General features: G+C 42.9%; 1 protein-coding gene across 1 annotated transcript; it reads right to left on the reverse strand.

The window, feature by feature from the left end:
* Positions 1–6,726: 6,726 nt before the first annotated feature.
* Positions 6,727–25,156, reverse strand: LOC120543362 (tumor necrosis factor receptor superfamily member 17-like). The gene is made up of 3 exons (XM_039776398.1): positions 24,972–25,156; positions 16,239–16,406; positions 6,727–7,037 (listed from the first exon to the last, which is right to left on the reverse strand). The coding sequence occupies exons 1-3, from the start codon at positions 25,087–25,089 to the stop codon at positions 6,727–6,729; spliced, it is 597 nt and encodes a 198-aa protein (XP_039632332.1). The 5' UTR covers positions 25,090–25,156.
* Positions 25,157–27,127: the final 1,971 nt, after the last annotated feature.

Consider the following 27,127-nt stretch of genomic DNA (forward strand, 5'->3'; position numbering starts at 1 on the left):
TGTGAAAGACACTATATAATAGACCGACAGATGTAACAGAGACTATATAATAAACTGACAGATAGCTAGACAGATGTGAAAAACACTATATAATAGACAGACAGACTGACAGATTTGAAAGACACTATATAACAGACAGACGGATAGCTAGACAGGTGTGAATAACACTATATAATAGATACTGTAGGTGTGAAAGGCACTGTATAATAGACAGACAGATAGACTGACAGATGTAAAAGACACTATATAATAGACAAACAGATAGCTAGGTAGATGTGAAAGACACTATACTGTATAATAGATACTGTAGGTGTGAAAGACACTATAATAGACAGACAGATAGACTGACAGATGTAAAAGACACTATATAATAGACAAACAGACCCTTGAAGAGTAAGCACCACTGAACAAGCCAGCATTGTTGTAAGTAACCCCGAGTGACTCTTACTTCGCTGTTCGACAATAGTTCTGATTATCTTGAGCAATTCGTGCTAGTAACTAGCGATGGGACACTAGCCACAGTATTTCTTCAGACAGAACAGGTACATTTTTGGCTAAATGCACTTGTTTTTTAGTAACTAGGCTAGCTAAATATGATGGACTGCTTGCTAGTTTTATTTCAGGCAGAGTTGCATTTTCACCCATTGCCATATATTTATGGCCAGGGCTGGCAGCTTGTATAACTGTCTTGTAGTGAATCTGAAAGAATGTCTTGCATTTACCGCATTTTATTGACACCTATTGCACGCTGAACCTACCTGGAAAGGGAGTTTTTCTTTAAATTGTTCTTGCCAAGATTTCTTCTGTTTTATCCTGCAAGGTTTTCTGGAAGTTTTTTCTTGTCTTCCTAGAGCACGGGTGTCAAACTCCAGGCCTGGAGGGCTGCAGCGGCCACAGGTTTTCATTCTAACCCTTTTCCTAATCAGTGACCAGTTTTCACTGCTAATTCACTTTTTTGGCCATCATTTTAATAGCCCTGTTAGAAGGATTCAGTCCTCAGAAATGATTTGTTTCTTCATTAAATGACTGCCAAACAGAAATGAGACATGAAACGAGCCAACAGATGACAAGCTAAACTGGGGCTTCAAACTCCAACCACTTTCACTCCAAACAGTTTCTTAATGAGAAGCCGATTCTTGCTGTTAATTAAACCCATTATTTAATTCCATGGCTTGTTGCTGCTCTCATTCTGCCGCAGCAGACATTTTCAGTGCACCAAGCCAAATTGTGAGTAAGCCCACAGACTTGGCTGAGAAGCAACCCCCACATGACATGAATGATCTCAGGATGCTTTACTGTTGGCATGACAAAAGGACTGATGGTAGCGCCACTCACCTATTCTTCTTTTTCCAGATGCCCCAAACCATCGGAAAGGGGATTTATCAGAGAAAATGACTTTCCCTCAGCAGTCCTCAGCAGTCCAATCCCTGTACCTTTTGCTGTAAAATCAGTCTGTCCCCAGAAGTCTTCACCTCACTCACACCTTCCTGCTGCCATTCCTGAGCAAGCCCTGCACTGGTGGTGCTCCAATCCCAAGCCATGATGGCTGATGGCCATCTGTTATGATAGATAGATAGATAGATAGATAGATAGATAGATAGATAGATTAATGCACTATATAATAGATAGATAGATAGATAGATAGATAGATAGATAGATATGAAAGGTGCTATAATAGATAGATAGATAGATAGATAGATAGATAGATAGATAGATAGATAGATAGATAGATAGATATGAAAGGTGATAGATAGATAGATAGATAGATAGATAGATAGATAGATAGATAGATACTATATACAGTTGTGCTTGAAGGTTTGTGAACCCTTTAGAATGTTCTATATTTCTGCATAAATATGACCTAAAACATCATCAGATTTTCACTCAAGTCCTAAAAGTAGATAAAGAGAAACCAGTTAAACAAATGAGACAAAAATATTATACTTGGTCATTTATTTATTGAGGAAAATGATCGAATATTACATATTTGTGAGTGGCAAAAGTATGTGAACCTCACGGATGATCAGTTAGTTTGAAGGTGAAATTCGAGTCTAGTGTTTTCAATCAATGGGATGCCAATCAGGTGTGAGTGGGCACCCTGTGTTATTTAAAGAACAGGATCTATCAAAGTCTGCTCTTCACAACACAAGTGTATCATGGAACGAACAAAGTAGATTTCTGAGGACCTCACAAAAAGAGTTGTTGATGCTCATCAGACTGGAAAAGGTTACCAAACCATCTCTGAAGAGTTTGGACTTCACCAATCCACAGTCAGACAGATTGTGTACAAATGGAGGAAATTCAAGACCACTGTTACCCTCCCCAGGAGTGGTCAACCAATAAAGATCACTCCAAGAGCAAGGCACACGTGTAATAGTCAGCGAGGTCACAAAGGACCCCAGGGTAACTTCTAAGCAACTGAAGGCCTCTCTCACATTGGCTAATATTCATGTTCATGAGTCCACCATCAGGAGAACACTGAACAACAATGGTGTGCATGGCAGGGTTGCAAGGAGAAAGCCACTGCTCTCCAAAAAAAACATTGCCGCTCGTCTGCAGTTTGCTAAAGATCACGTGGACAAACCAGAAGGCTATTGGAAGAATGCTTTGTGGATGGATGAGACCAAAATAGAACTTTTTGGTTTAAATAAAAAGCGTTATGTCTGGAGAAAGGAAAACACTGCATTCCAGCATAAGAACCTTATCCCATCTGTGAAACATGGTGGTGGTGGTAGTATCATGGTATCATCTTCAACCTAAGCCTAGAACAGGGGAGAGTCCCTAGGCTTTTGAAAACATCTTGTATCACCCCAGTCTCAAAGGTGTCACGTCCAAGTGAGCTGAATGACTTCCGGCCTGTTGCTTTGACGTCACATGTGATGAAGACCATGGAGCGGCTGCTGCTTCACCACCTGAGGCCACAGGTCCGCCACACCCTCGACCCTCTGCAGTTCGCATACCAGGAGAAGGTGGGAGCGGAGGATGCCATCATCTATATGCTACACCGATCCCTCTCCCACTTGGACAGAGGCAGTGGTGCTGTAAGAATTATGTTTTTGGACTTCTCTAGTGCCTTCAACACCATCCAACCTCTGCTCCTTAGGGACAAGCTGACTGAGATGGGAGTAGACTCGCACCTGGTGGCATGGATCGTGGACTATCTTACAGACAGACCTCAATATGTGCGTCTTGGGAACTGCAGGTCTGACATTGTGGTCAGCAACAAAGGAGCGCCGCAGGGGACTGGACTTTCTCTGGTCCTGTTCAGCCAACATACATCAGACTTCCAATATGACTCGGAGTCCTGACACGTGCAGAAGTTTGCTGATGACACTGCTATTGTGGGCTGCATCAGGAGTGGGCAGGCGGAGGAGTATAGGAACCTAATCAAGGACTTTGTTAAATGGTGAGACTCAAACCACTTACACCTGAACACCAGTAAGACCAAGGAACTTGTGGTGGATTTATGAGGCCCAGGCCCCTCATGGACCCTGTGATCATCAGAGGTGACTGTGCAGAGGGTGCAGACCTATAAATACCTGGGAGTGCAGCTGGATGACAAACTGGACTGGACTGCCAATACTGATGATCTGTGTAAGAGAGGTCAGAGCCGACTATACTTTCTTAGAAGGTTAGCGTCCTTCAACATCTGCAATAAGATGCTGCAGATGTTCTACCAGACGGTTCTATCTATCTATCTATCTATCTATCTATCTATCTATCTATCTATCTATCTATCTATCTATCTATCTATCTATCTATCTGTTTTGCTGCATCTGGGCCAGGACGGCTTGCCTTCAGTGATGGAACAATGAATTCTGAATTATATCAGAGAATTCTAAAGGAAAATGTCAGGACATTTGTCCATGAACTGAATCTCAAGAGAAGGTGGGTCATGCAGCAAGACAACGACCTTAAGAACACAAGTCGTTCTACCAAAGAATGGTTAAAGAAGAATAAAGTTAATGTTTTGGAATGGCCAAGTCAAAGTCCTGACCTTAATCCAATCGAAATGTTGTGGAAGGACCTGAAGTGAGCAGTTCATGTGAGGAAACCCACCAACATCCCAGAGTTGAAGCTGTTCTGTACGGAGGAATGGGCGAAAATTCCTCCAAGCTGGTGTCCAGGAATGAGCAGAAGTTACCGGAAACGTGCAAAGGGGGGTGACACCAGATACTGAAAGCAAAGGTTCACATACTTTTGCCACTCACAAATATGTAATATTCGATCATTTTCCTTAATAAATAAATGACCAAGTATAATATTTTTGTCTCATTTGTTTAACTGGTTTCTCTTTATCTACTTTTAGGACTTGAGTGAAATCTGATGATGTTTTAGGTCATATTTATGTAGAAATATAGAAAATTCTAAAGGGTTCACAAACTTTCAAGCACAACTGTAATAGATAAGTGCTGCTTCAGTTTGTTCCCCTAAAAGCTGCACTTATCTCAACTGATTATAAAGTACTTTTAGGTATTTTTTTCCAATCATTAAATTGTAAATAAATCACGTTCAATAAATGATCAGGCTGACTCTGCCAGATGTATTTTTTTTAAATCCAGTGCAGTTGGCATGGTTGATCCAAACTGAAAGAGAGTTTGTGACACAGTTGTCTGCCCACAGGAGAGCTGCTACTGGAATGTTGGCTTTTTGTTTTATAAAGAAACACAATTTCTACTCTGGGTTCAGATTGCCGAATGTGCAGACGGTGCAGCTCAGCAAAATCCTGTTTTCAACGTTATAAAGGTGTGCACATCTTAAAAAGGTTCCGAGCTCTTTCAGCTTTCTCCGATGAAAGCCTGATGACCGCCCCGCTGCCCTCGGCACACTAGAAGAGCCACGCGTGAGCTATTCTGAATGCCACCTGTGGAGCGTCAGTCAGTCATTCTCTTTATATCCTAATTACAGGGTCACGGGGGTCTGCTGGAACCAATCCCAGCCAACACAGGGCACAAGGCAGGAACAAATCCCTGGGCAGCGCGCCAGCCCACCGCAGGGCACTGTGAAGTGTTCTTTCTCCCACTTCTTCACTTCACCTCCTGTGTCTGGTAGGATATAACCAGCCTGGGCATGGTGCCAGTCTATTACAGCACCCAATTAGCTCACAGTCTCATTCAAACTCATGCAGGGCCAAATTAGAGTTCAGAATTAACCTGAGAAGCACATCTCTGGGGAGAAAATCATGCAGAGCCCACACAGTCAATGACTGAGTAAAGGATTCAAATACAGCAGGCCGGGTCATTGAGGCAGCAGCAGCAACCACTGAACCGACTTGCTGCCACAATCGTATTATAACTACAAGCATTACAAACACTCCAGCATCTCTTCCAGCAGCAAACCAAGCTTTTCTTCAGATGGTCTGTAATGGATCAAGCTAAAGTGCTTAAAGGGGGACTCCATAAGGAAAGACTCACAGTTAAAAATGTTCTCTAAATAATTTTTTTTTTATTCTGCAGCATTTTCATTTTCCTGAAACAGTTCATACATTCATCCTTAGAAACAAAAGCCTGTTTGTCCATATTGTGAACAGGGGAGCTGAATGCACCCCAAGGAGATGGGGTCGCTCCTCCGAAACCCCCTCTTAAACGGTGATTCAATGGGAAACAAATACAGTTTTTTTACCTCTATGAAGAGGAAGATTTTTCTATTCTTCTAATAGAGTGACAGAGCTGTGCCCCCCGGGTACACATGGAGCTCGAATCACTCCTGAAAGAGACTTTTATGTTGGCTTGAAGTGTTTGAATAAAGTTTCTGTCTCTAGAATCTCCTGTATGTATCTGTACAACTCTTTGACCCAAGCGTGACAATATATTCTCCGATTTTCTAGTGTCACGCACATGCGCATGGGAGACAGCTTGAAGGCCTGGGTGACGGTAATTCTCCACCGAGACAGGAGGTGGCACTGTGTTCTAACAACCTCTCTTCTTCCCCTTCTGCAGAAAGGATGACTGACACCATTCCATCTGACGTCACGCTCTGGAGTTTGTTTGCCCACCTGGACCTGCAACATCCTCTCAGAACACCTTAAATACGGAAGAGCCGAGTGAGTGTACCTTAGACAGCAGTCAGGACGACTCGAATTGTCATTATAACACGTGATTTTTATTTCATTCTTGAGTATTATACGGGGTTGTCCACAAGGTGCCTCAAAAGTCTAACTTTGTCTTGTTGTTACTTTTACATCAGTTATAACTGGGGCTTCTGCAGCTACGTAGACCTCCGTTTAACCTCACCATGGCCTGATGTCGTGAAGTCAGTCAGGAACATTCTGTATATCCAGTACTATAGAAGTCCATTTGTATTGAACGTGATGATCTAGTGGGGATGTATTACTATTGCAGAGAATCACACTTCAGATATCCAGACGAGGAGATGATCGGGTTTTTCACATTCTTTTGTCCTGTTGAACTCATACAAAGCGTCCACCATATGTGGTTTAGAAAAAAAAAATGACATAAGCCAGGAATTTTCCACCGTTATCTTTTCATAAAACTATATCAAAATAAAGCATTTACCTGAGACATTCACAATCAGTTGATCAGAAATGAGTACATAGTGCATCTGTAGAGTCTGCACTTCAAAGCAGCAGTCCACCTCAGATAAGGAGACTTCAATTGGGTCATTCAAATTGGGAACATAACACAACTAACGTTTTTTTTCTTCTCACATTTTGCATCGCTGTAAACATCTTAAACACAAAGCATACTTCTGTTGTCCCATAACAGTTCAGGCTGTAAAGAAGGCACGCCAGACCCCCTGGACTTTTACGCCTCCTTCATATGCATCATGGCTGCATAACTGAGCTGTTTTTGTGGTCACCAGGATTGTGGCTCCTTCTTCAGTAGCTGGGAGTGGCAAACAGCGTGGATACTGAAGTGTCCTGTCCATTTGCTCCTCCCTTGGGGTGACAGTGACTTCGTTAATGGCAGAGACGTTTTCCTCATCAAATTTCTCATCGCAGCATCCTGTCTCCATAGTGGCTTCTGCGTACCTTGTGTCGGCATTCCCAGTTTCTGCTGACTGTTCCCTTCCTGGCTCTGGAAATCAAACCACAGGAAAGAAATGAATTTGTTCTTGCTGTTCTGTTTTGAGCGCCAGCGTGGTGGTGCACAGTCTTGTGTAACAGCATCATAAATGTTGTAAGTCGCCTTCGGTAAAGGTGTCAGCCAAATCAGTAAATGTAAATGTATTAGGAATATATCTTTATTTTATAGTTTAATTCTGGGTTTTTGTTTTTGCCAATTTAGTAATTTTACCCCACTTCCTTATTTGTTCTTTTTCATTTTTTTTTTTATGTTGTGGAGGACAGTCGGGTCCCCTGATTATGGAAGGACCGGGGGGGAGAGAGAACTTCCAGGACAGAGGGCAGCACCCTAGGGGGCGCATGGACATTTGTGGGGCCCTATTTGGCAGCACTTGCTTCTGGTGCCCTATAAAAAGGGTTCAGTTGCCAGGATCCAATGGGCAGTGTCCCTAGGAAGAGGACAAAACCTGTTGTGGAGGACTAAAGGCGAAGGGACTGTGTTGGTGATTAGTGCACTGTGCTTTACTTTGTGCCAAACTGTGTAAATAAAACTGTGTGCTGTGTGGACTAAACCTGGGTCCTGCCTGTCCTGTGTCGGGTTTAGGGTGGCATCAGAATGTATTACGGTTAACTTTTGTTATCCGCGGAAGTTATAGTTCCTGAAAAACTCCACCAAAATGAAAATCGTGGATACTGAAGCAAAATGGGGTTACGTTCCGACAGTCTCTATTCACTATGTACTTTTACCATCTGTTACCATAAACACATAATATTAGGTATTGATAATGTAATGGCACTTTTCCACTGCATAGTACGGCACAGCACGGTTCAGTACAGCTCACCTTGGTTCGGCTCAGTTCGGCTCGGTTTGCGTTTCGACTGCAGTTTAGTACCGCTTTAGAGTGGGCGGGATTATTCACGTGTCGTTATAGTTGCGCCGACCTTCTGAAAAACTTTTTCATTCCGCGTCGCCCCATCCAGCTCTCACTGGATCTGCTCCTCGGCTACCAATGAGAGGAACGTCTGTACTTCCTCAATAGACCACGAAACAGCCATTTTCGGTTAAAACAAAATGGCGCGTCCGAACCTTCGCTGGCTGTGCTAAAAATCTAGCGGGTCTGTTGTGTCTCGTGTCGCAAGTTCAGTGACGCAGTAATAACGATTTTCTCCGGCCAATCGGTGACCAGCAGAGTTTACACGTCACGTTTTGGTAACGGCTCGGGCGCTTGGAACCTCGGCTGAGGGGGAACTAAAAAAAGGACCAGGTACCAGGTACTGTTCCCAGTGGAAAACCCCCCAAAAGTGAGCTGAACTGAACCGTGTCGTGCCATACTATGCAGTGGAAAAGCGCCAATAGAGTTGAATTTGAACCCTGGTCCAATGTGCACCTGGCATGTGTCCGAGTCTCATATCTTTCTGAACTTATGCTTAAAAGCTGACACTGTTATTTTATTATTCACTATGATAAATGTATTTCTTGTTATTTTATTTGACCCCTTAAGAGAAAAATGTTATATTCTTTCTTATATAATACTGTTTCCTGTTTTTGTACCCAGCCGGATCATAATATATATATATATATAGGCCATTGTTCTTTTCTCTTCTTTGTGAAATTTACACATCTCCTAAAGTAAGAATAAAAATAATAACATTTAAAATGTCATGTACATCCTAAGCAAACAGGACTACCAATCAAATTGTGGTCATCTAAGGTATCAACATCTGCCATGTCCTGTTAGCAACTAGGTGTAACCAATCATGTTAACAGCTTTCCAAATCTGTAATGAATTCCTTTTAAAGAATAGTGACCTAATCAATGGATTGTATACATAGAGCACAGAGGACACTTTTTTCTTTGCAAAAAACACTGATATGATGCTTTTTGCCTCTTCGGAGATTTAGATAAAGAATAACGATTGACGCCTTCTCCTGCATGTGTTTTATTGCTTAAAACGGGGCATTCCAGTGGTGGGGGAGAGTGTCTGCATTCATAATTTTCTTTCACAAAGATCAATTAAGCTCATCACAATATGTTTCTGGGCGGCACGGTGGCGCAGTGTGTAGCGCTGCCGTCTTGCAGTTAGGAGACCTGGGTTCGCTCCCTGCGTGGAGTTTGCATGTTCTCCCCGTGTCTGTGTGGGTTTCCTCCCACAGTCCAAAGACATGCAGGTTAGGTACATTGCCGATTCTAAATTGTCCCTAATGTGTGCTTGGTGTGTGGATGTGTGTGTTTGTTTCCTGCCTTGCATACTGTGTTGGTTGGGATTGGCTCCATGACCCTGTAGTTAGGATATAGTGGGTTGGATAATGGATGATGTTCTCCCTGTGTCTGTGTGAGTTTCCTCCAGGTGCTCCAGTTTCCTCCCACAGTCCAAAGACATGCAGGTTAGGTGCATTGCCAATCCTAAATTGTCCCTAGTGTGTGTTTGGTGTGTGTGTGTATGTGTGTGTGTGCCCTGCAGTTGGCTGGCGCCCTGCCTGGGGTTTGTTTCCTGCCTTGCGCCCAGTGTTGGCTGGGATTGGCTCCAGCGGACCCCCATGACCCTGTGTTCAGATTCAGCGGGTTGGAAAATGGATGGATGGATAATGGATAGATGGACAATACGATTCTGCCTAGGAGCATGTCATAAAACATTTTGATTAGCTGCACATTTCACTACCAGTATTGAAATGTAATACGTTTATCTGAAAAACAACATAAAACACTGAGAAAACATGGAATATTAGCAGAACGTGAAGACTTGTTAACAAAACAGAAGCCACGAAAATGAAACCATTAAATTGAGTTGACAAAGCAAACAGGTAGGAAAACAGAGGGAACGCATTGGCAACCGCTCCGGAGGCACACATGGGATGAGAGGGCAGGAATCACAGGGTTGGGAGCATGAGGGTGCGGGCGGTGGGGGCTAGATGGAATTCCATCTTGGGTCCTGTGCCAGGCACTGCCAAATCCCAGAGGGGGGAGACGGGGTCAGGCAAGTGCTCCAGCCCTCTGCTGTTGCACTTTCAAGGTCCTTGTGCCGGTTCACCTATGGAATCCCTCTTATTCCTTTTTTTTATAGAAGCACATAAGCAAATCTGCAGAAACAGAATCCAAAGATAGTGAGGTTTAACCATGCTTAAACTTTTCCCCAGACCCCTTTCGTAGTGCCTTCAGGTGTCATCTAAAATGTCCCATTCGTTCCTTCTGTCTGTCACAGTTATGGGTCAAAGCATCAAGGTTCTTTAACTCTTTGAGGACTGAATATTGTTTTCCAAAAAACAATGGTTTCACTCAGAAATCAACATAAAACATCTGTTGCTGTGTGCTGTGGCTGCCAGTTTGCCAAGAATGTGCGGCACGCTTGCTGCCAGGCTGTCTTCGCGTCATTGTCGCAGTGCATTACATTCTGGTTTCTACCTCTTATCATTGTTAAGTGGCAGTCCTCCCTGGCGAACATTGTCAGTACCACTACTAGCTGGGGACCGATCAGCTGAAGCTGGAACCTCACATTCGTTTTCAATCACTTGTATCAAAAACTGAGTCCGACAGGTCATAGTCCAGTTCAGAGATAACAGGCAAAACGTCATCCACAGAGTATTTTACTTTACGCATTTACTTTGATCTCTCGCCAGATGTCAATGCCATTTTTGCCATTGTGTGCGCCTTGCTACACATGAGAGTGCAGGGAAACTTGATCAAACCAATGAATCTAACTTTCCTTCTAGCAACGAGAGTCCAACTACAATGTAACGGTTGGTTCTGTCACAGTTGACAGTCGATTATTATCGCCAACTCCTCCTATTGACAAAAGTCGACATCAGCCCTGAAAGAGTTAATGTTTGTTCAACTCTACTTTGGATTTGGATTTTGTGGGTTTTAGTAAGTTTTCTAGTTGTGATTCTGGTATCCGGAAATATTTGCCAGGGGTTTTTATGGTTCCCCCCTCTGTCTTTTTCAGTCTGGTCCCTTTTGGTCTGTAATAGCCATGAAGCCTGCTTCTTGCTTTTGAGGCTAGGATGTTTCTTGGCTCTAGATAGATAGATAGATAGATAGATCATGTGAAAGGCACTATATGATAGATAGATAGATAGATAGATAGATAGATAGATAGATAGATAGATAGAGTGAAAGGCACTATATGATAGATAGATAGATCATGTGAAAGGCACTATATGATAGATAGATAGATAGATAGATAGATAGATAGATAGATAGATAGATAGATAGATAGATAGATCATGTGAAAGGCACTATATGATTGATAGATAGATAGATAGATAGATAGATAGATAGATAGATAGATAGATAGATAGATAGATAGATAGATAGATAGATAGCACTATATGATAGATAGATAGATCATGTGAAAGGCACTATATGATAGATAGATAGATAGATAGATAGATAGATAGATAGATAGATAGAGATAGATCATGTGAAAGGCACTATATGATAGATAGATAGATAGATAGATAGATAGATAGATAGATAGATAGATAGATAGATAGATAGATAGATCATGTGAAAGGCACTATATGATAGATAGATAGATAGATAGATAGATAGATAGATAGATAGATAGATAGATAGATAGATCATGTGAAAGGCACTATATGATAGATAGATAGATAGATAGATAGATAGATAGATAGATAGATAGATAGATAGATAGATAGATCATGTGAAAGGCACTATATGATAGATAGATAGATAGATAGATAGATAGATAGATAGATAGATAGATAGATAGATAGATAGATAGATAGATAGATAGATAGATATGAAAGGCACTATATAATAGATAGATAGATAGATAGATAGATAGATAGATAGATAGATACTTTATTAATCCCAAGGGGAAATTCACATAATCCAGTAGCAGTATACTGATAGAAAAAACAATATTAGATTAAAGAGTAACAAAAATGCATGTAAAAACAGACAATAACTTTAAGTAATGTTATCATTTACTCCCCCGGGTAGAAGTGAAGAGTCGCATAGTGTGGGGTCTCCTCAGTCTATCAGTGGAGCAGGACGGTGACAAAAGTCTGTCGCTGAAGCTGCTCCTCTGCCTGGAGATGACACTGTTCAGTGGATGCAGTGGATTCTTCATGATTTACAGGAGTTTGCTCAGTGCCTGTCGCTCTGCTACAGATGTTAAACTGTCCAGCTTTACTCCTACAATACAGCCTGCCTTCTTAACAAGTTTGTCCAGGCATTTGTCTAGGTCTTATGTAAGCCTTCAGTTGTAATTGTTGAGGACCAATCTATTAACAATCAATAATAATAATAATAAATGTCATTTATATAGCACCTTTCCCATGCTCAAAGCATTTCATAGAGTCTCTTAAAGATATAGCAGGTATATGTCATGGATACAGATGCTTCCTGAATAGAACATTTAACTCCTTCAGGGCGGATGTCGACTTTTGTCAAGAGGAGGGGTTAAGGGTGGTAATCAACTGTAAACTGTGACCAAATCCACCATTTTGTTTCAGTTTGACTCTTGTCACAGGTGGCTTACGCCTCCCCCAGACCATGTGGGGGCAACCGCCCTGCTGGCTATGGGGACCACGGATGTGAAGCTGTGCCACCAGCTGTGAAGCTCAACCCTGTAGGGGCCCATGGTCACCGCCAGGGGGCGCCACAATGCCTATGGAGCCCTGGACCTCAGCACTTCCGGGTGTTCCTGGGGGGAAGAGGATCAGGGACACGCGGAGTGGTTCCCGGTGCGCAGCCGGCACTTCTGCCACACTGGGGAGTGCCGGCGGAAGATTGTCGGGAGGCACCTGGAGCACACCCTGGTGATTATAAAAAGGGTCGCCTCCCTCCATTCGATGGCTTGAGTCGGGTGGAAGAAGGACGAGGTCTTGGAGGAGAGGAGTGGGGGCGGCCTGAAGAAAAAGAGGCATTGTGTTGTTGGCCAGATTCTGGGGAGATTGGGGTTGTGTGTGCACCATTGTAAATAGTAGTGTAAATAAACATGGTGTGGGTGACTTATGTCTGCGCCCGGGCCGAATTCCACACTCTCTTTGCTAGAAGGACAGTTTGCTTCATTGGTTTGACTGAGATTCCCTGCATAGTGCAGACAACGGCAAAAATGGTATAGACATCTGGCGAGAGATCGAAGTGAATATCCAAAGAAAAAAAGCTCCATGGATGACGTTTTGCATATTATCATTGAATTGGACTCCAACTTTGATGCAAGCAATTGAAAACAAACGTGAGGTACCAGCATCAGCTGATCAACCCCCAGCTGATCGTGGTGCTGAACACATTTGTGTAGCTGTTGCACCTATGGCAGCATTCGCCTGGGAGGACTGCCACTTACAATGACAAGCGGTAAAAACCAGACTGCGTTGTACTGTGACTGCAATCGCCCCTGCAAAGTGAGCGGCTCGAGCTGCAAGAGAAGGCAAATGGGTGGCCACAGCACGCAGCAACAGAAGTGTTTTTGTTGATTTATGTATGAAACCGTTGCTTTGTGTGCTTTTCAGAAAACTGTGTTTTTTGAAAAAATATTCAGCCCTCAAAGAGTTAAACAGATAGATACAGGATATACAAAGGCATTAAATAGAATAAAAGACAATAAACCAGAGCATAATACTAAATTCAATACTAAAACAAAGCCTAGCAAACTAACTTCATTTGTGATATAACACACACACACATTATAGTGAGCATCTGGACAGAGAGGAAGATGGAAAGAGGAGGCAGAATGTCAGGTTAAGTTAAAAGCCTTGCTGAGCAGATGAGTTTTAAGTTGTTTTTTAAAAGAATGAATGGAGTCCGCTGATCTGTTTCATTCACGGAGATCATTCCAATGTCTGGATCTAAGTGTGGATTTAAAACAGAATTCAAATCTGTAGCCATTATAGCTTCATGACTGCTCCTGTAGGAACAAATGTGAAATCCTTTGGCATAAATCCTCTATTCTCACTGTGTTGATGTCCGCTGCTGCCATCTCATGGAGGATAAGCAGCTGAAGGTTGTTGTTTGGGTCGCCCTGAGCATAGACACACCTGTTACCTGAAGGTTGAGGGTCAAGAAAATGGGGTGAGTAAGAAAATAAAGAAGAAAAAATAATAATAATAAAAAGTCTGGGATCGAGTTGTGTGTGTACGTTCTCTTCGGGTTCAAGAAGACACTTTCAGGAAACTTCAAGTCGTGAGAAGGCAGGCAGACAAATCAGACACAAAACAGATGACACTTTCTTATTTAACCCTTAACTACTCACACTGACCAATCTCAGCTTTTACTTGAATCTACCGGGGAGAGTGTCGACCTCGTCATTGAGAGGTTTACTTACCTCGGCAGTGACATTCATGTCTCTGGTGACTCTTCCTATGAAGTCATTAAATGGGCTGGGAGAGCATGGGGGTCATGAGGTTGCTGGAAAGGGGTGTGTTGTGTTCCAGATATCTCTGCAAAAGGACGAAGGTCCAAGTCTGAAGAGTCCTGGTGCTTCCTGTCTTGCTATATGGTTGGGAGACATGGACGTGAGACAAAGAGTCCTCTGATACTGTTGTCTCTTTGGAGAATCCTTGATTACCGCTGGTTTGACTTTGTGTTGCTCTTGGAGTCCCGAATAAGGCACATTACCTGCATTGTGAAGGAGCATCAGTTACTGCACTATGGCCATGTGGTGCAATTACCCGAGGGTGATCCGCCTCACTTTTGAGGACCCGAGTGGCTGCACCAGGCCAAGGCCACCATGTAAAGGGGGTAATGAGGTCGGTGGAAAGGGGGGGCGTGGTGCTCCTGATATCTCTGTAAATGGACGAAGGTCCAAGTTTTTAGAGTCCTGGTGCTTCCATTTTGCGAGTCATGGACGCTCTCCAGTGCCCTGAGATGAAGACTAGACTCCTTCATGTGTGTCACTTCAGAGAATCCTTGGGTGCCGCCAGTTTGACTTTGTGTTGTTCATGGAGTTCTGAATGAGGCACATGACCTGCATTGTGAGGGAGCATCAGTTACGGCACTATGGCCATGTGGTGTGATTACCCGAGGGTGATCCGCCTCACTTTTGAGGACCCGAGTGGCTGCACCAGGCCAAGGCCACCATGTAAAGGGGGTAATGAGGTCGCTGGAAAGGGGGGGGCGTGGTGCTCCCGATTTCTCTGTAAATAGACGAAGGTCCAAGTTTTTAGAGTCCTGGTGCTTCCATTTTGCGAGTCATGGACGCTCTCCAGTGCCCTGAGATGAAGACTAGACTCCTTCATGTGTGTCACTTCAGAGAATCCTTGGGTGCCGCCGGTTTGACTTTGTGTTGTTCATGGAGTTCTGAATGAGGCACATGACCTGCATTGTGAGGGAGCATCAGTTACGGCACTACGGCCATGTGGTGTGATTACCCGAGGGTGATCCGGCTCATTGTTGAGGACCTGAGTGGCTCGACTAGGCCAAGGGGACGCCCATGTAACACCTGGCTGCTGCAGATAGAGGGCTGGACTGGACTGCGTGTCTGCCTGGGGTGTTGCCAACCAGAATCCAGAGCTGTTTTGTCATGCGGTGGGTGTAGCAATGCGTTGTACCAGTGCAAGCTCCACAACCTGACCCGACCTAACGGTAGCATCCACCCTCTATCCTCAGCTCGATTCACTACAAGTACAGTGTGACAATGGTTTCTCTTCAGTGTGCCCCCAGCTGGTTTTATGAGTGGATGCCCAGTCACAAGTTCCATATGGTGCATTTGGCACACTGTGTGGGTACTGACATATGGATGACAATGCTGAGTTGTTCTTCTTGCGATGACTTTGTCATTGAAAACTGAAGTGAAATGTGATCAAATCCTGCAGCGAATGTAAGTGTGAACGGTGACGAATGAGCACTGGTGGAACTGGTTTATTTTCAGATAGTCCTAGACTGGGTCATACTATTCAGTAATAATGGTATTCAATTACATTAAAAACATGGACAATTTAAAATGATTGCAATATTTTATATTACATCCTCACAGCGTGCATATAAATAGCCATTTTAACACTGGTGCATAAAGTACACCGCGTGAGTACGGAGGAGATGAGAAATAGTGCGAGGAGTTTAAGGGTTAAATGAGTGCAATATTTTCTTTTAGTTCCCTTTTTTTTACCTTTTTCCTGGAACCACATTATAATGAATCTTCAAACCAAATAAGTCGGATGGGATGATTATGCTTTTCAGAGATTTGATTCTTTCTCTTGCTTTCAGTCAGAAGAAAGCCCCCTGTGTGCGCCCACGAAGCCCCCTTACCTGATTTCTCAGTAAGCAGAAGTCTAGATTTCTTCCTCTGTAGAAACTGGATGGATACTGTGAAACTTAAGACCACCGCCGTCAAAAACAGAATGACGCCGATGATGATCCACATGACGTGCACCTCTTCTTTTTCTGGAAGCTTTGGCTCAACTGTATTGTCATTCACTGTGTGAAAACACAAAAAAAAACAACGTACTGGAATGATTCTGACGTTTTACGGATATATTTTTAGTTAGGGCATTTATTTTTATTATTATGTAGATACAATTTTGGAGGTATTCAGTGTTAATGATTTGCTGCACGCTGCAAGTGCTATGGAGGAAGGAGAGGCATCCTGGCCGTGATGGAGGATGATTTCTTGCCCGGCCAAGGACGACGGGAGTGGAGACGTAACCCGGCCGGAACGCCTGACACTTTTCATTCCAATTGGGACATAAGAATAATGGATGGACTGGGTGAACGAGGATGCTTGGAGCGGTTCATTCCTCCACAATGAAGGTGACAATGTTCCTCTGGGATGAACCCAGTTAGGACACCTGCAGGGTGGCAAGGGATATTGGCAGTTCGAAAACGCAGCCCTGTCAGCGTCCTTGGATGTCATTGCTAGGGATGGGGGATGACTGCCCTGGTTTCCACACAACCCAGAACTGCTCCGGACGACCTGTGCTGTGTTACTGGACGCAGTCCTGGGTCCAGTTTAAAAGAAGCCTGCATCCAACCTGCGAACGTTGCAATCAAGCTCCAGCCTCACTGGGCCACGTTTTGGGCCTGCACTAAACTAACATCATTTTGGACCAACATCTTTAAATGCCTTTCAGACAGCCTTGGTGTCCCAGTCCCTTCTAATCCACTAACAGCTGTATTTGGTGGGCACACAAAGGCGCTTAAAGTGAAGGACAAATAGACTGTAATGGCTTTTACTACACTATTGGCACGTGAGCTTATCTTGCTGGAAGAATCCTAATTCACCTCTTTTAAGTCAGTGGGTAATTGATGTTATATATTATCTAAAACTAGCTGAGGAAAATAAAGTGTTTTTTTATTCTAATTGTTTTTCATCGTGACAACGCAACGTATAACTGCCTGTGAGTGAATATCGTTTCTTTCTCTCTAATAAATAAAATGACTTTTTTGAATTGTAAGATATGGCCGTCCATTCATCCCAGCCAATACCCCCAAGCCGCCAGGTGGAGCCCTCCTTGCAGCATGGAGGTCCCCAGAAGACCAGCAGGGCATCATGGACAATGTGGTTTTTATGCACAGCCCTGCTGGATGCCATGGGGGCCACAGGAGGGAGCTGCAGGGAGGACCGAGGGCTTCTTCGTGCCCTGTGACCCGGAGATACGCCATAGGAAGAGCGACGGACTTCCGGGTTGAAGAAAAGAACTTTTACCTGACCCGGAAGTGATTGAGAATCACATGGACTGGAGATGGGGAACACTTCCGGGTCAGGGAATATAAAAGGACTGTGGGAGCTCCCAGACGGGGAGCTGAGTTGGGAGGCAGGGTGGCTAAGCGTCTGGGAGTTAGGAGGATTGTTATTGGTTTATTTGTGATTGTTTATTGAGTATTGTGGAGAGGAGCGTGCTTTGTGCACATTATTATTATAATAAATATCATTATTGGACTTTTACCTGGTGTCTGACGTGGTGTCTGAGGGTGCAAGGGTGCGAGCATACCCTTAATCTGTCACAGAATGTTTGTCCATGCTCTTTCTTCTTTGCTTTGTCGTTGATGTGTCATCTCAAATGTACAAAATTACTGTCCTGATAAAATGTATAAGAGTTGAGAGCGCAGGAAGTGTGTCTGCCAAAAGCATTTACATGACTAAGAGGTTAGATGACTGTGGTCTTGTTCGAAAATACAGTGGAACCGGGTCACAAATGTCTCGGAACACGTACAAAACGACCAAAAAGTTCACCAAACTTTCGCATCTGCTCACGAACACACACTCGGGTGACGAACAAGCCAGTTTCCCTTCCGGTTCGTACGCGCCGATGATTTCCGCACGTGTTCAGTCTCTCCCTGTACATCATTCTCGGTCAGACGTGCGTGCATTCACTGTGAACTCTTTGTGCTCTGTTTCGTGTGCTTTTGGTGAGAAGAAAGATTAGAAGAAAATTGAAATCGAATTAAAGAAAAAAATTATTGAAAAGTATGAGCGTGGCATTTGTGTTACTGATCTTGCTGCCGAGTACAAGAAGTCAAAATCTACGATTTCGACTATTCTAAAGCAGAATGAGGCCATTAAAGCTGCTGATATTACAAAAGGGGTTACAGTGTTAACCAAGCAGAGGCCTCAAGTGCTGGAAGAGGTGGAAAAACTGTTGTTAGTGTGGCTGAATGAGAAGCAACTTGCAGGGGATAGCGTAAGCGAGGCGATTTTATGCGAGAAAGCCAGGAAGATTCATGGCGATTGGCTGCAAGGTTAGTTTTCTCTGTTGTTCAAATTTTTTAGCAGCGGTTCATAACACTGTAGTGTGAACTCTTGCAATGTTAGTTTTCTTAGTTGTTTATGGTTAATTTTTATATAAATTATGGATTTTTCAAATGTTCATTTTTTTCCCTGTGTTTAAAACTCGTTAAAAAAAAGTGTTTACGGCGAGCGGTTCGTAAGGCGCGTGAACTCTTGCAATGTTAGTTTTCTCTGCTCGAGGTTTTCTCAGTGTTATTCAATGTCTTTACACTTAGTTTACTATTACACCGTGCATTCTATGGTATAATAAACTATTTTTGTGCGTAAAAATCTTTAAAAAAATATATTTACATACCGTTTGTACGGTCTGGAACGGATTAATTGTATTTACGTACAATCCTATGGGGGAAATTAGTTAAGGTCATGACCAAATCGGGTTACGAGCAGAGTTTTGGAACGAATTACGGTTGTGACTCGAGATTCCACTGTAGCTGTAAGTAGTATGCGACTTGAAAGAATCTCACATTAAAATCTCGATTTGACTTCATACCGCAAAAATGTTTTTCGAATTTTAATTCTTGTTGGCAACACGAACTAGACGATCTACAAGTCTCCGACTTAAAATTTAAATCTGAACAATATATTCGATCTCTTTTCACTGTTCCATTATTTCACCAAGTAATAATTTCCACTTGCTTACACTAACGCGATCTTTACTATCATTTTTTTGAGACTTTCGTACTTCCATTATCTCTAACCTGCTCTGCATGTGTACCGCGCAAACATTTTGAATTCTTTATGACGTTCTACTTTGTCCTTTATTTCCAGCCCTGGGTGTGGTTAAATCTCTTTCTTGCGGGACGTGTAAGTGTCTCGCTAAGAAAATCACGTCTCATCTCCTTTCAAGAGATGAGAGAAAAGAAGCCTGCAGCCTCACCATGGAGACTCAAACTCTGGAGGCAGTGGGTGACACTCAGTTGGAGGAAGGAAGGTGAAAGAAAAAATTGCTTGTTATATTCTTTTGCTGATTTTGGTTTCTGATTGATCGGAAATGTGTTGGTAACAAATAAAAATCCTTTATTTGAACCCAGAATTGTGTTGGATTACACGCTGTCCATGGTTCGGGGCTCATTGGTGCCCACTTTGTGGCTGCAACACCAACTGGTAGAAAGGGGCGCAGGCCTTAAAATATCCAGAACTAAACCCAAAAACAGGCTTCGCCTCAGGCAGACTGACTTCAAACTCAAGCAGCAGGCTTCTAGGCCTAAGTAGACCCCAAAAATGGGGAACTGGTTTTTTAAAATTCAAAATTCCAACCATTAAAGTTTCAAATATTTTTATAATGCCTTTCAAAGGAGAAAAACCGTGAAAACTTTTGAATGAGTGACAAATCTGTGCTACAATTCTTTATAAACACCTTTGTTGGAGGTGAAACGTTATTAGTAAAGTTGCATTATGTAGTCCAATCTCTTTTTAATGTAACGAGTAATCTAACATATTACTGATTTCATTGAAGAAGGGATACGTGCGTTACTTACTAAAATAAAAACCAGATATGCATTGCAGCATCGCTATGGAAGCTATTCTTGCCACTCCAAAAAAAACTAAAATAATCACCGCAATATTTCACAGCAGTATTGTTTTTTTTTTGCAAAGACATTGCTGGCTACTGTCAGTGTAACATCAGCCGTCTGGTGACAGCTAGTGACGTAGAGGTGTAAAGAGCCCAAAAGAAGTTGTAAGCAGTGCTGGTCAAAGCCCATTTGGTGCCCTGATGGATGTCTCCCCTCATTGTCTCATTGTCCATGATGAGTAGTCGGTATTATCAGACACTTGGTGGCGGGGGTCTCAGGGTCCAGAGCACTGTTAGGTTAAGAATAAAGCAGAACCCAACTCTGGAGGAGTCCCCAGTCTGTCATTATCTATCTATCTATCTATCTATCTATCTATCTATCTATCTATCTATCATATAGTGCCTTTCATTTCTATCTATCTATCTATCTATCTATCTATCTATGCATCATATAGTGCCTTTCATATCTATCTATCTATCTATCTACCTATCTATCTATGCATCATATAGTGCCTTTCATATCTATCTATCTATCTATCTATCTATCTATCTATCTATCTATCTATCTATCTATCTATCATATAGTGCCTTTTATTTCTATCTATCTATCTATCTATCTATCTATCTATCATATAGTGCCTTTCACATCTTTGTCTCTGTCTACCTACATAGGAGCCCTGGTGCCTCACTGCTAGACACCCTGTCTTGTGACGTGGACTCCATTTCTGAGTCTGGTCTGCTTGAGCTGTATGATGGCGGTGTGAGGACATCTTTTGAACCCGCAGTGTGAATTAGCTGACTCAAACTAAATTGGCTCTGGCTGCTCACAAGCCTGACCAAAGTGAAGCAGGCCTTCGACACGGAAGCCAGTATTTTACACTGCAGACACGAAAGCAACAGGGACAGCTCACAGAAGACACCGCAGATTTGCTCCACGGCTGACTGAGCAGAAGCAGAGCAAACTGAGACTAAAAGATGTCTGCAGAGAATCAGTTGAAATCCACAGGAAATTAACGATTTGCGCTCACACCAGCTGTTACTTTCACGTAAATCATTTCAAAAGGGCACCAGGGTGTAATTGCAAATAGGGTCACAGAAGACACTTAAATATAGTTGAAAAAAAATGTACAAGGAATTGCCACTAACACTTGGAGTCGCTTGTCAGTGTGTCGAGCACCATTGCATCCTATAGGAAAACGCGTCTCAGCCTAATTGTGCTTCACAAGTGCTACATGTCCAGAAACAGATGGGCAACTGCTGGTGTGTAATAAAGGAATCAGCACAAGACAAGGACAGGGCAATCATGGAAATGTCACTGGAGTCTGGAGTTGGAGGGGATGTGCTTTGGATGTTAATAAAAACAGAATTGTAAAGGGGACAGCGTTATAGCAGTGCTTGACTATTGTGGCAAGGAGGCATTAGAGTAGCAAGCTCTTCATGATGGACAAGGTGTTCAGGGATTGTCTCATTTCTGCTTATATACATACATGAACACCCGCATGCTGTGTATGTGATGAATACAGGACACCTACATATCATACATGCCACACGCATGTACCTCAGCATTGCACAAATAAATACCACTGGTATGTTAAATGTGCACATGTATAGTGTACAGGATATACTACACATACATAACCTCAGAGCAGGTGGGGAGCCTTCTGAATAAAGTCTATATGGTCAACCCACAGGTCTCCTCAGGGACTCCAGTTTCCTCCCTCAATGAGAAGATGTTGTCACATTGACATCTCTAAAAACTACAAACTGTATGTGTTTGTGTGTGTTTGTGTAAGTGTGTGTGCTCTGCCTAGTAATGTTATCACACTCTGATGGCACTTGAACACGTAGCTATGGACAGAGCTGTGTGCTTTGAGCCTGGACCCTGATATCGTAAATCTGAAAAGTCAATTAGTTTATTATATCCAGATAGATGTGAAGTTCACTATATAACAGATGTGAAACATGCTACCTGTATAAGATAGATAGATAGATAGATAGATAGATAGATAGATAGATAGATAGATAGATAGATAGATAGATAGATAGATAGATAGATATGAAAGATAGATAGATAGATAGATAGATAGATAGATAGATAGATAGATAGATAGATAGATAGATAGATAGATAGATATGAAAGGCACTATAAGATAGATAGATAGATAGATAGATAGATAGATAGATAGATAGATAGATAGATAGATAGATAGATAGATAGATATGAAAGGCACTATAAGATAGATAGATAGATAGATAGATAGATAGATAGATAGATAGATAGATAGATAGATATGAAAGGCACAGATAGATAGATAGATAGATACTATATAATAGATAGATAGATAGATAGATATGAAAGGCACTATAGATAGATAGATAGATAGATAGATAGATAGATAGATAGATAGATAGATAGATGGAACTGAAAGGCACTATATAATAGATAGATAGATATATTTTGTAAGGTATAATGCAATTCAATTAATATAACTATTCATATTATTTTCCAAATAAATTTCATAAGCCACACCTTTTATCCAACATGTTAATAAATCCATCACCTCTACTACTCCCCATGATACTACTCCTACTTTGCACATTAATACTGACAATTTCTTTTGTATATATTTTTGTATAATAAACATATATGACTAAGTATAGTTGAAAGACAGATAAACAAGAAAGACACTATATAATAGATACATAGAAGACGGAAGATAATTTTCTGCCCAGACTGGAGGCCAAGATGGAAGGACACACATGCTGGCCGGCTGGATGAAGAAACATCTTCATGCCCAGCTGAAATACTATAATGATTCGAACCACAAGAGCTGGAAGCCAGGAGCAGTTCCATTCCCCATACAGCAGGTGGCAGCAGACCTCTGGTGGTGTCCCAGTTTGGGCATCCACAGGGATGCTTGGGAGTTGGAGTCCAGAAGTGCAACTCTGTCGGAGTCCCTGGGTGCCAGTAGAGGGCACTGTCAGGGAAAGACCTCCCTGATTTCCATACAACCCGGAAGTGCTTCCAAGGTGACATGCTGTGGCACCAGAAGCATTCCCTGGTTTGGAATAAAAGGAGCCTGCCATCTCACATTAGGGAGTTGGGAGACAGCGGGTGACACACAATTGGAGGCAGATGGGGGAAGAAATCTACTTGTTTGGTGGGTTTTGGCTGACGTTTGTGTGTGATAGTCAGTCAATCAGTCAGACATTATCCAACCCGCTATATCCTAACACAGGGTCACTGGAACCAATCCTAATCAGCACAGGGCGCAAGGCAGGAACAAACCCAGGCAGGCTGCCAGCCCACTGCAGGGCACACACACACACACCAGGGACAATTTAGAATCGCCAATGCACCTAACCTACATGTCTTTGGACTGTGAGGAGAACATACAAACTCCATGCAGGGAGGACCCGGGAAGCGAACCAAGGTCTCCTTACGGTGAGGCAGCAGCGCTACCACTGCACCACCATGCTGCTGTGATAATGTTTGTGAAAAATAAAACATTTTATTTGAACCCAGAATTGTGTGAGGTTGCATTGTGTCTGAGGTTTGGGGCTCAGTGGCATCCCCTTGTGGTCACAAAAGACACATATGAAAGATAGATAGATAGATAGATAGATAGATAGATAGATAGATAGATAGATAGATAGATTACATACTAAATATACTGAAAGACAAACAGACAGACAGACATGAAAGACAATATTATAGATGGATGTGAGAAACACTGTTCAATTGATAAAGAAAAGTGAAATGAAATGGCCATCGGACCTTACTTATTCTGTTAATTAATGTTGACTGTTTATTTTTTATTGTGTCTTCTATTTTTGTATTCATTTTGTAAAGCACTTTGAGCTACATTTTTTGTATGAATATGTGCTATATAAATAAATGTTGATTGATTGATTGATTGAATGTACTATATACCAGATAGATATAAAAGACACTATAGGTAGATATAAATTACATGTTATGATAGACACTCCTTCACCTTTCTAATATTATTATTTTATTACAGGTCGCAGTATTTTTTCACTATATCCATCAATAGGCTCTTTAATGGTGACCCTGTACACCCACAGAGTTTTAAGACAAGGGGACCCCCAGCCATTATTTGATTCCATCAGTTAGCCGTCTTCCACTAAAGATGTCCTTCTGCTCACCGCCATCCGCTTATACGTCTTCATCCCTCTACTGCTACATTGATGAGGATGCTATTCTCCAGGCCAAGCCCCCAAGCCCCTTCATCTAATCAGTTACGTTCCGCTCCAGTAATACATGAAACGCTTTTCTGCTAAACTACAATACTGAGAAATCCCACCACACTTTTTACTCAGATGTGATTCATTCGAAATGACGGCTTTGCCAGCAAATTTCACTTTGTTGTCGTCGTGGGGGTGAAAGACCCCGATTGATGAGGAGCTCGAGTATCGCTCTCTGCACAGCAGTGCTGAGAGTTTACACGGATGCCCTTTTAAGTGGCCTTTAACACTTCAAGGGGTCGCTGTGCCACCGGCGCATTCGCAGAGATACCTGACAGACACACGTCAGTCGTGATGAGTTAAGCTGCTCGTCACGCAGAGGAGATGGCGTGAACTTTCAAAGTGTATTTCGCTGTCCGGTATCCGTTCTCCTGTTTTTGGTATTTGACTGACTAACCATACGGGTTAGGGGGGAACACGAGAAACACTCTTTGAGAAAGTACAGACAGACGGGCGGTGAATGAATACTCACCGGTGGTGCAGTGCGCCCGACACACGCTGGGGGGCACCCCGGAGCAGCGCAGCGAGCAGGACCTGCAGGCACTGAGCAGGCTGTCGAAATACTCATCACCGGAGCATCGGCGGGCCATTTAAAATCACCCGCGTGAAGAGAAAAAAGAAAAAAAAAGTAATCGGCAAAGTAAAGTAAATTAAAGTAGAAACCGGCAAGGGGGGCCTGGTATGGAGCGGATCACCCGCGGCGACTGAGTTGTGAAAGCAGGGGCGCTGCATTTTAAGAAGTCTGAGGACCTCCTTCATGTAAATGTGCCGAAGGAGGTGAATCCCCCGAGTAACTCCCGCCCGCCTAACCCCCTGCGGGATCGCCTTGGACCACTTGAATGGTGGGCTTGGTGGCACGCTGCTGAGTATGGGTGGGCAGAAGAAGGAGACATCTGGAAGTCGTGGGGCGTGCGGGTAGGTGGATGGGCGGGAGAACGAGCTGTTGGGGGTGAAGTTGCATGGCGTTAGGAAAAGGGGTCTGCATGTAAATAGACAGATATGATCTACGTGTAGCCCTAATGACTTACGGAAACGCTCCTCGTTTATGGCTTTTGGGGGTCTGTTCTGTCCCCTGTGTAACCAGTAGAACGCGTGCTCATTTTACAGTCACATGTAGCATAGGTGGTCACACTGAAGCTTCTGGAGACGACCACGAGATAACCGCGCTCAGAAGGGGGTGGGACACAATTAGACGGCTCACTGAGTGTCACATTTCTAAACCAATCCAGCGCTCCATGGAGGCGGAGCTCAAAGCAGGGGCGGGGCTTTTGAACTTCAAGATCAGCGGTGTTCTCGATTAGCCGACAGTTCGATAGACAGCAAGCTTCAGGTTACGATGAAGACTCGAAACGTCACCAAAAAAGACTCCCCCTTAAACATAAACGTATGCACGTTTTCAGAATATTAACGGAAAAACCTTTCTTCAAAATCCGATTCTACACTGACATCAATGGACGAGTGGTAAACGTAAACGGTATGTGTGTGCCCTTCTGTTGTTCACCGTTCCGACGATCGTGCAGGAGCCTATAACACTGGCAGCCTTATTTATGAAAGCAATGGCAGACCAACATTTTGGGGGCCCTGAAGCTTGAACTGTTTTGGCAGCCTCTTTCACAACCAGCAACGAGGTCTGGGTTACCACTGTTAACCTTCATCAGTGGGGTTGTTCCACGATAGATCACCAACATTTTTTTAATTTAACCAACACATGTACCCCTTCTCGTACGGTAGACCGCCAAACTTTGCTTCCTGGGGCCCTCCGGTATTACGGGCCCTTCAGAATCAGCTGGAGCTTCATTAGTTTCACAGCAGATCCACTCCTGTTTTCTATCTATCTATCTATCTATCTATCTATCTATCTATCTATCTATCTATCTATCTATCCGTCATATAGTGCCTTTCATTTCATTTCTATCTCTTTATCTACCTATTATATAGTGCCTTTCATTTCTATCTATCATGTAGTGCTTTTCATTTCTATCTATCTATCTATCTATCTATCATATAGTGCCTTTCAGATCTATCTATCTATCTATCTATCTATCTATCTATCTATCTATCTATCTATCTATCTATCTATCATATAGTGCCTTTCATATCTATCTATCTATCTATCTATCTATCTATCTATCTATCTATCTATCTATCTATCTATCTATCATATAGTGTCTTTCATCTATCTATCTATCTATCTATCTATCATATAGTGCCTTTCATATCTATCTATCTATCTATCTTCCAGTTCTGATGGGAGATCTCTCACACAATGTACTATATAGCGCCTTACGAATAGTGTTCAGACTCTTTAACAGAAGCTCCTGATAATCCATCCATCCATTATCCTAACTACAGGATCACGGGGTCCGCTGGAGCCAATCCCAGCCAGCACAGGGCGCAATGCAGAAAACAAACCCCAGCCCACTGCAGGACACACACACGCACACACACACCGAGCACACACCAGGGACAATTTAGATACACCAGTGCACCTGACCTGCATGTCTTTGGACTGTGGGAGGAAACCCACGCAGACACGTGGAAAACATGCAAACTCCACACAGGGAGGACCCAGGAAGCGAACCCGGATCTCCTAACTGGGATGCAGCAGCACTACCCACTGCGCCACCA

The sequence above is a fragment of the Polypterus senegalus genome, chromosome 13 (assembly GCF_016835505.1).
Source record: "Polypterus senegalus isolate Bchr_013 chromosome 13, ASM1683550v1, whole genome shotgun sequence".
NCBI lineage: Eukaryota > Metazoa > Chordata > Cladistia > Polypteriformes > Polypteridae > Polypterus > Polypterus senegalus.

Bases quoted from the DNA above. Each gene is read 5' to 3' on its own strand.
- LOC120543362 (XM_039776398.1), bottom strand. From the start codon at position 25,089: ATGGCCCGCCGATGCTCCGGTGATGAGTATTTCGACAGCCTGCTCAGT. The intron at 16,407-24,971 runs GTGAGTATTCAT...GTTTTCACACAG, and splicing joins TCGGGCGCACTGCACCACCG to TGAATGACAATACAGTTGAG. The intron at 7,038-16,238 runs GTAAGGGGGCTT...TTTGATTTCCAG, and splicing joins TCTGCTTACTGAGAAATCAG to AGCCAGGAAGGGAACAGTCA.